The 8,385-nt window shown below is 43.8% G+C and overlaps 1 protein-coding gene across 3 annotated transcripts in view; it reads right to left on the bottom strand.

Moving 5' to 3' along the window:
* Nucleotides 1-637: 637 nt before the first annotated feature.
* The window catches only part of TANGO6 (transport and golgi organization 6 homolog), a 194,652-nt gene continuing 186,904 nt past the window's right edge, over nucleotides 638-8,385 (bottom strand). For 2 of the 3 annotated variants that reach the window (XM_045045579.1, XM_003998190.6), the window contains one exon: nucleotides 638-2,787. In XM_045045579.1, the coding sequence (XP_044901514.1) occupies nucleotides 2,611-2,787 (177 nt within the window). In that variant the 3' untranslated portion in view covers nucleotides 638-2,610. The remainder of the gene's footprint in view (nucleotides 2,788-8,385) is intronic. The other variant, XR_002150077.3, reaches the window with a different exon arrangement.

The following is an 8,385-nucleotide window of genomic DNA, read 5'->3' as shown; positions in this document are numbered from 1 at the left end:
TTGTATTTTTATTGTCCTAAAGCTCTTTTCTTTTTTTTCTTTTAGTTTATTTTTTCAGTAATCTATATACCCAATGTGGGGCTCAAACTTCTGGCCCTGAGATCAAGAATCTCATGCTTCTTTGACTGAGTCAGCCAGGTGTCTCTATGCTAAAGTTCTTAATTCTTGGGGCACACCGGGGTGGCTCGTTCAGTTAAGCATCTAATTTTGACTCAGGTCATGATGTCGCAGTTTGTGGGTTGAAGGCCTACGTTGGGCTCTGTGCTGACAGCTCAGAGCCTAAGCCTGCTTCAGATTCTGTATCTCCCTCTCTCTCTGCCCCTCCCCTGCTCATGCTCAGTCTCCGTCTCTCTCTCTCAAAAAATAAATAAAACGCTTAAAAAAATTTAAAATAAATAAAGTTCTTAATTCTCATGTTCCTTCCCAAGGGCAGATGGAGATTATATATATTATATATTATATTATGTAATATATAATTAATTATACATAATTGATCTATAATTATATTGTATACTATATTGTTTATATATTTTAAATATTATATAATGTATAATATAATATTCTTTTATATAATATATGAAATAATATTATATATCATTATATAATATATATTATGGACATAAAATAATTATATATATACATTCGGAAATTTTTAATATTTGGTCATGTTTAGGAGGGTTACATTACAGTGTCTTTCCCTTGAATTTGGTAACAAGGTCAGAAAAAGTCACTCTCTGAAATGGAATCCATCAAAATCAATAAAGAACAGATGCTTTTAGCTACTTGCCAAATAATTCAAATTAAGAGGCAATTTATAAATGGAGATACAGGGACTGGAATGCTTGGTGAGACACTCCTTAGGAGTTCAGGTTTTGAGACTAGAGTTTCTCAGTCTAATCAAGGTGATCAGTTAGGATATATCTTCAGAACTGGAACGCATTTAATGCAAATGAAGTTGTAAGTGAATTCAATCATCTAACATATCCAATCTGATGATCTGAAGTAGGTTGTATGGAGTGTGGTTCAAGGAAGGCCAAGAAACAAGAATTTTTAGGATATATCCAGCTGGTTCAAAGGAGATTGTTCTCTGGTTTGAAACCCCAATCCTGATTCTCCAGACATCCTAATTTGGAGAATGGAGACAAATCCAGCTACACTAGCTGAATGGAAATATTCCCTAAAAGCATCTAATTGCCTTTGTTCTAATTCTTTGCTTACTAAGCTAACTCGTGATCCACATCTAACTATAAGACAGCCTCTGTAAAGGAATGCATGCCACAAGGGTTCTAAGCTAAGAACCACGTCTGTAATCCTGCTGGAGAGAAATGTCCTGTTAATTGGCAAATGGGCACGCTCATACACGGCGCCTTCAGTCACCTAAGAGTTTTGGGAAATTGTGTTTTGGTTGCCCTAGGCCTGATCACCCCAGAGAGTGGAGATAAAATCCTGTACCTAGCCCCGAAAGCTGAGGACTGGTCAAGGAGCTCTGGGTTAGCCTTGCTGAGGTGTTGACAACAGGGAGGGCTCATCCGAAGCACTCAGCCAATCTCTCCTTTTTCTCTTCTCTTTTAGCTGCAATCAAAATTCAGTGGCCGGAATACATAAATAAAGAGGAGCCCACAGTGCTACATCTGATAGGATTTCAATAAACCTTGCTTGAGGTCACCAGTATGCTACACGCTTTCCAGCACACATTTAATTAACCCATTGTCTAAGCATTCCTTCCTGAAGGAGCAGAGCGACCAAATGCTATATATAAACTCTCTCATCTGAGATGTTTATGGCTCTCTTCTATAATCAGGGCCCTTTCGTGCAAATAGCAGCAGGGGGAGCTAAGAAAATGGCCCGGGAGGACAAACACAGGCCTCTCTTCATCTCTGGAAGATTCAACAAGCTTGACTCTCTTCTCTGGAGTGCAAATCCTCCTCAGTGCCACAGCTTTTCATCCCAATAGCCGAAGACCAGATTCAGACCTATTATTCTTTCCAGCCAAAATAATTTTATTCCATTTTGCATGTTTTGATAACAGTTTCCTTCCCCTCCCTACCTCCAACTGCATCTCTATACTCTGATAAGCCTCTTGAGTAGCCAAGGATGAGTAGCTCTGGCTGCTCCTCATTATCACAAGGAAGAACAATCTCTCTATGAAAGAATGTCAAGATATATGACACATGTGCCACTCAGGAGGGTGGTCAACCTCTTCTGTTCAAGTCACAATAAGAGAATGGTCAATTAATCAAATTCTACCAGTTGTGTTAAAAATGTACTTCCATCGAAATATATATATATATATATATATATATATATATATATATATATATATATTTCCATCAAGTAGACTTCCTTCTCTAAATGCTCCAGGCCAGTGAAAAATGTGCAGATAAATGAGATTTGTAATCTTTTGTCTTCTAATGACACATGCTTCAGGCTGGATGCAGGATGCTAAATAGATGCTTTAGGAAGGTCAGCCTGAAGGCACAAATGACCAGACACATAAAGCCATCCAGGGTCAGCCATATTGCCAGCACCAAAGAGGCAGTGGGGCCACCTGCTGGAAGGACTGGGCACTGCTCTTGGTCCTCTACCTCCTTGATGTCCTTAGAGCCAGGTCTAGGGCAGGACCACAATCTTTTTCTCCAGCTTCTGTGGTGGAAAGAGGAAGTTTCTCATGATCTCATCCAGCTCTTCAAGGGCCAGCTGGGCATGGAGCTTGGCCACATCATCGGGCTCCAAACGCACCACGTGTTTCAGCAGGTGGTAGAGATCCTTAAGGACATCCCTCAGCACCTGTATGAGAGAGACAGTGTCATGACTATCTGTCTACTGTTCCAAAATTGCTCACAAAGACCTATTTGCCTTCTCCTGTCTGAGAAGTTCCGTGAGAAAACTTGCAGGCTCCCTTAAGAAGATAATGCATGGCCTTCTCAGATGGAAGGAGGAGCAGCTGTACTGAGATAGGCTTCCTCTGGGGTTTCTCATGACCCCTGACACCTCACTACACTGGCCTTGGGGGCTGCTACTCCCCAATATCTCCAGGCCAAAGTATACATCCCAGACCCCTTCCTTCAGTCCCAAAGCATAGCAAAAACCTTAGAACCACAGACAGGGAATAGTGCCCAGACATGGTTACTCCTAGAGCACAATTACCAGCATCTTCCTCTCTAGTGCCCACAAAGCCCTCTGCTGACACCCATCTGCAGACATCTATCATATGAAACCCAGAAGGCTCTCTCTTCAACAAGCATGCCTTTCCTTGCCACTACTTTAAAACTTTTCTACCACAGGGGCACCTGGGTGGCCCAGTTGGTTAAGCATCCGACTTCGGCTCAAGTCATGATCTCTCGTTTGTGGGTTTGAGCCCCGTGTCAGGCTCTGTGCTGACAGCTCAGGGCCTGGAGCCTGTTTTAGATTCTGTTGTCTCCCTCAATCCCTGCTCCTCCCCTGCTTGCAAGCTCTCACCCACATTCTCTCTCTCTCTCTCAAAAATAAATAAACATTAAAAAAATTTTTCCACCACAGTTCCATCTCCATGCCCTTCCTAAGTCACTATAATTTGGTTTTCAATTGCAACCCTGTAACAGGAGACGAGAGGGCTGTGTAGACAGAGCCACACCCAGTCCTCACGTCCCATGTTCTCATCTTATGCTCTGACACGGAATTGGGAGGGTGCCAAAGCACCTACTCCCAGGAGCTCCTAATTTCCTTCAAAATCTTCCTGGCTTTGCAGTTAGAGCTTCTAGAAAGAAACAGGTTTCAGGGGTGCATGGGTGGCTCAATCAGTTCAGTGTCCCACTCTTGATTTCAGCTCAGTTCATGATCCTAGGGTTGTGGGATCAAGCCCATGTCCGGCCCATGCTGAGGGTGAAGCCTGCTTGAGATTCTCTCTCTCTTTCCCTCTGCCCCTAAAAGGCCTTAGGGATCAAGTGGTCAAACTAGGGGACTGAAGACACTAGGTCACGGGGGGGTCACATGACTTGTCTGCGACTACTTGTGAAATTACTTCTGGTCTGGGCTCAGTGCCTCAAAAGCTACTATTTTTGGATCACGTACTGTACTAGGTATTTTTCATATGTTATCTAATTTTTATGCTGGTCATATAAAGGAAAGTTATTAGCCTCGTTTTACAGATGAGAACATAGAAGATTAGAGGGGTAAGTAACCTCCCAAAATTACTCAGCTAAAAAAAATGGTGGAGCCAGATTCTAAACATCCAGAACCTGTGTTGTTATTTATTTTTACTGAAAAGGTAAGGGGCACCTGGGTGGCTCAGTCAGTTAAGAGCCCGACTTCAGCTTAGGTCATGACCTCACAGTCCATGGGTTTGAGGCTGGCATCAGGCTCTGTGCTGATAGCTCAGAGCCTGGAGCCTGCTTTGGATTCAGTGTCGCCCTTTCTCTCTGCCCCTCCCCTATTCACACTCTGTTTCTCTCTCTCTCTCTCTCTCTCTCTCTCTCTCTCTCTCTCTCTCTCTCTCAAAAAAAAAAAATAAATAAACTTTAAGAAAAAAAAGAAAAGATAATACAATACAAAAAATTATGTATGAAAAATATTAGCCTCTCTTGTACTCCAGACTCTTAGTTTTCTTTCTCAGAGAATATCATACTTAATTCTGAGAAATGTGCTAGGTGTTTACAAGCATATATGTTTCCCCCCTCCATTCATTCATTCATTCATTCATTCATTCATTTATTAATTATTTATTGAGAGACAGCAAGACAGAGCATGAGCAGGGGAGGAGCAGGGAGAAAGAGGGAGACAAAGAATCTGAAGCAGGCTCCAGGCTCTGAGCTGTCAGCACAGAGCCCAACTGGGGCTCAAACCCAGGGACCATGAGATCATGACCTGAGCTGAAGTTGGGCACTTAACTGACTGAGCCATCCAGGTCCTTCTCCCCATCCCTTTTTAAAAGCACAGAATTATATTCTACGCTGTTATGTGCCATGATACCTGGTGACTTAATATACTTTGAAGATCTTTTGTATAATTGGCTGTATAGGATGAATGTCACACAACTTATTTATACACACTCCCAATTAAACTCATTTAAAAAACTCTTTTGCTATTACAAATATTGATGCAATAAAGACTCTGCTACTTAAGTCTTTGCAGACATGAACAAGTATATTTATAGGACAAATATCTAGAAATGGAATCTCTGGGTCAAGAGTTCATGCACACATAAAATTTTGATAGATGTGGCCAGAGAGGTTGCAACAACCTACATTTTTACCTAACACTGTGAAAATACCTGTTTCCCCATATTCTCCTCAGTGCTATGTACTGTAAACTCTTACCTTTGCTAATCCAGTAAGTGAAAAATAGTATCATGGTGTTTCAAAATTGCATCTTTTTTTTTTTAATTTTTAAAATGTTTATTCATTTTTGAGAAAGAGACAGAGTGTGAGCAGGGGAGCAGAGAGAGAGAGGGAGACACAGAATCTGAAGCAGGCTCCAGGCTCTGAGCTGTCAGCACAGAGCCCGACGCGGGGCTTGAACCCACAGACTGCGAGATCATCACTGAGCCGAACTCGGGCGCTTAACTGACTGAGCCACCCAAGTATACTCATGCCTATAGTTCAGTTTGTAGCTCGTATCACAACTATAGCTTAAATATTTATTGTGTAATTAAAAGTACGTTTTCCTCACTAGATCACATATACTACTGACAATGAGGCCATATCTTGCCTTGTTCATTCTGGTGAAGTCCCAATGCCTCATACAGTGACTGTCATGTGGCAGATACCTAAAAGATTTATGAATGAAAGAAGGCACGTATGCATGCTACTCCTGGCCAGTTTCTCACCTGGTAAAAACTAAAAATTTTAAGAATATCTATTGAAATGATGCCAGACAACCAGGCTCGCTTCATGGCTGTGTGATCTGTGCAGTCACAGCAGGTCCCCCAATCAACAGGGCCACATGCTTGGCTCAATGATCGCTTTTGTTGTCCTACAATTCTTTTTTATTTTAAGTTTATTTATTTATTTTGAGAGAGAAAGACGGAGAGCAAGTGGGCACTAGCAGGGGCAGGGAGTGGGAGAGAGGGAGAGAGGGAGCGAGGGAGAGAGGGAGCGAGGGAGAGAGGGAGAATCCCAAGCAGGCTCCATGCTGTCTGTGCAGCACCCAAAGCAGGGCTCAATTTCGCGAACCGTGAGATCCTGACCTGAGCTGAGATCAAGAGTCAGACACCTAACCAACTGAGCCACCCAGGTGCCCCTAAAATTCTTTCTTTCACCATTCTTTTACAATTTATTATTATTATTCTTATCATTATTATTATTGAGAAAGAGAGAGCATGGGGGCGGGAGGATAGGGGCAGAGGGAAAGAGATAGAGTATCTTAAGCAGGCTCTGTGCTCAGTGTGGTGCCTGACGCAGGGCTCAATCCCACAACCACGGGATCATGACCTGAGCTGAAATCAAGAGTCGGACACTCAAACGAGTCACCCAGGCGCCCCTATTGTCTTAAAATTCTTAATTTTGTCTTTGACTTTGTGTTTTGAAAGCGAAGTACAATGGGACAAAGGAGCCTCAGTGTGAGCAGATGAGACATGTCCCGCATGTGTGTCCACCATTCTTTGCCAGTGCGTTCTGTCCACAGCATCGGCCATGCCCCTTGAGCACAGAATTCCGACGGACCCACAATGTGTGGGGGTTCAACAAGACTTGAAGCCAGTAAAAGGGCAGCATGCTTGTCATGATGGTGACTGAGCAAATGGAGGCACTAACAGCCCTGAGAGGCCACACTTCCCTGGTGAATCAGAACTTGCTTCAAACACAGAAAGAAGGCAATGGCTTTCTAAGACACATGGATGAGTCAGATACCCTACTACATCCCTCGTGTTGCTTTTCTGTTTTAGCCAACCCTTTGCTCTGAAAATGATGACAATACACAGTTCTTGTTCCTTTCAGTCCCTTCTTATTCATCAGTAGACTGAAGTTAAAGAGTGCTGGCAGCATGCGCATGAATCAAGACGTGAGACAAAGCAGTGGAGTTAGTTTTGTGCAAAGGTTCCACTGTTCTGCTAAGAAGGAAACACATATGCGTGCACAAGCCACAGAATACAATTCGTGTAATTTTGGTGATTCTACATATGAGTTAAATGGTCTTATAGTCGCATTTAAAACTGGCATTGCACAATATAAGGAGCTACTGCAAACTTTGTGCTAGTAAGCTCACATTCAAAATTTCCTCTACTTAGAACAGCATTAGCAGCAAATCACACACACGTGACAAGTCGAAGGAGTGAAAGACTGTGAAAGAAAGGAAACAACCTTATATTTACATATCATTAATGGCATGTTTTCCTCATTTCTTTGAATCAGGGACACCACATTCTCATTTTCACTGGGCGCCACATATTACTCAGTGGGCCCTGCAGACAACTCTCGGAGCTCTTTGCCCTGGGTCACTACACCGAGCGCCCGAGTCCCGTGGGGCCACCTCACAGACACTCCGCCCCAGGCCTCGTGCAGCCGTTTCCTGGGTTTTCTCAAGGAGCTGCTGAGACATACAGGAGTGGGTCTTCCGCGCAGGCGTGTCTGGTGCTGACTGGGGTGCTCCCCCGCTGCCCTCTGGTAACCTCTCTTTCTTTCCTCGAGGCTGGCAGCGCGAAAAGGAGGGATGATTCCCGAAAGAGGATGACTCCCCAGAGCTAGTGCCTCATGATTACTCACTCATTCAATAATCATTATTAAGGGCCTGCTTCGTGCCCAGGCAGCGTGCTGGTGACAGAAGGATGAATAATGCACGAACCCTACCCTCTGGCAGCCACAGCCCGGCGGGGAAGCAGACACACACACACCAGACGTACGACCTCCTCTCGCAGAGATAAGCTCCGCACTTCTGTGGAAGCAAAGGAAGTGATTTCTGCCTGTGGAGGTGGGTGTAGGGAGAACATTTCCCCACCAGGCGACGGGGGCTTCACTCAGACTTTTATGTGTAGCCAAAGGGTGGCTCTGCCGAGTGGCTTGGGGAAGCCATTGATCAAGTCTCCTCAGCCTCAAGTACCCTCAGTTAAACGCAGATTCTAAGCGAGCCCAGCCTGCTTGTTATGTGAGGTTTATTTTATTTACTTTTTTAAAGGTTTATTTATTTATCTTGAGAGAGAGAGAAAGTATGTGAGCACGATCAGGGAGGCGGAGAGAGAGAGAAAGAGAAAGAGAGAGAGGGTTCCAAGTGACTCCAAGCTGTCAGTGTGGAGCCTGACTCGGGGCTTGAATTCATGAACCGTGAGATCATGACCTGAGCGGAAATCAAGAGCTGGATGCTTAACCGACCGAGCCACCCAGGTGGCCCGCAAATACAGTTTAAACAAAGTCTCCTGACACCCTTTTACAATGGCATTAAGCCCAAAGTGTCTCTTACACAGAAATTCTAGAGTTC

Source organism: Felis catus, chromosome E2, assembly GCF_018350175.1.
Source record: "Felis catus isolate Fca126 chromosome E2, F.catus_Fca126_mat1.0, whole genome shotgun sequence".
Lineage (NCBI taxonomy): Eukaryota > Metazoa > Chordata > Mammalia > Carnivora > Felidae > Felis > Felis catus.
This window is presented reverse-complemented; position numbering and strand designations above follow the sequence as displayed.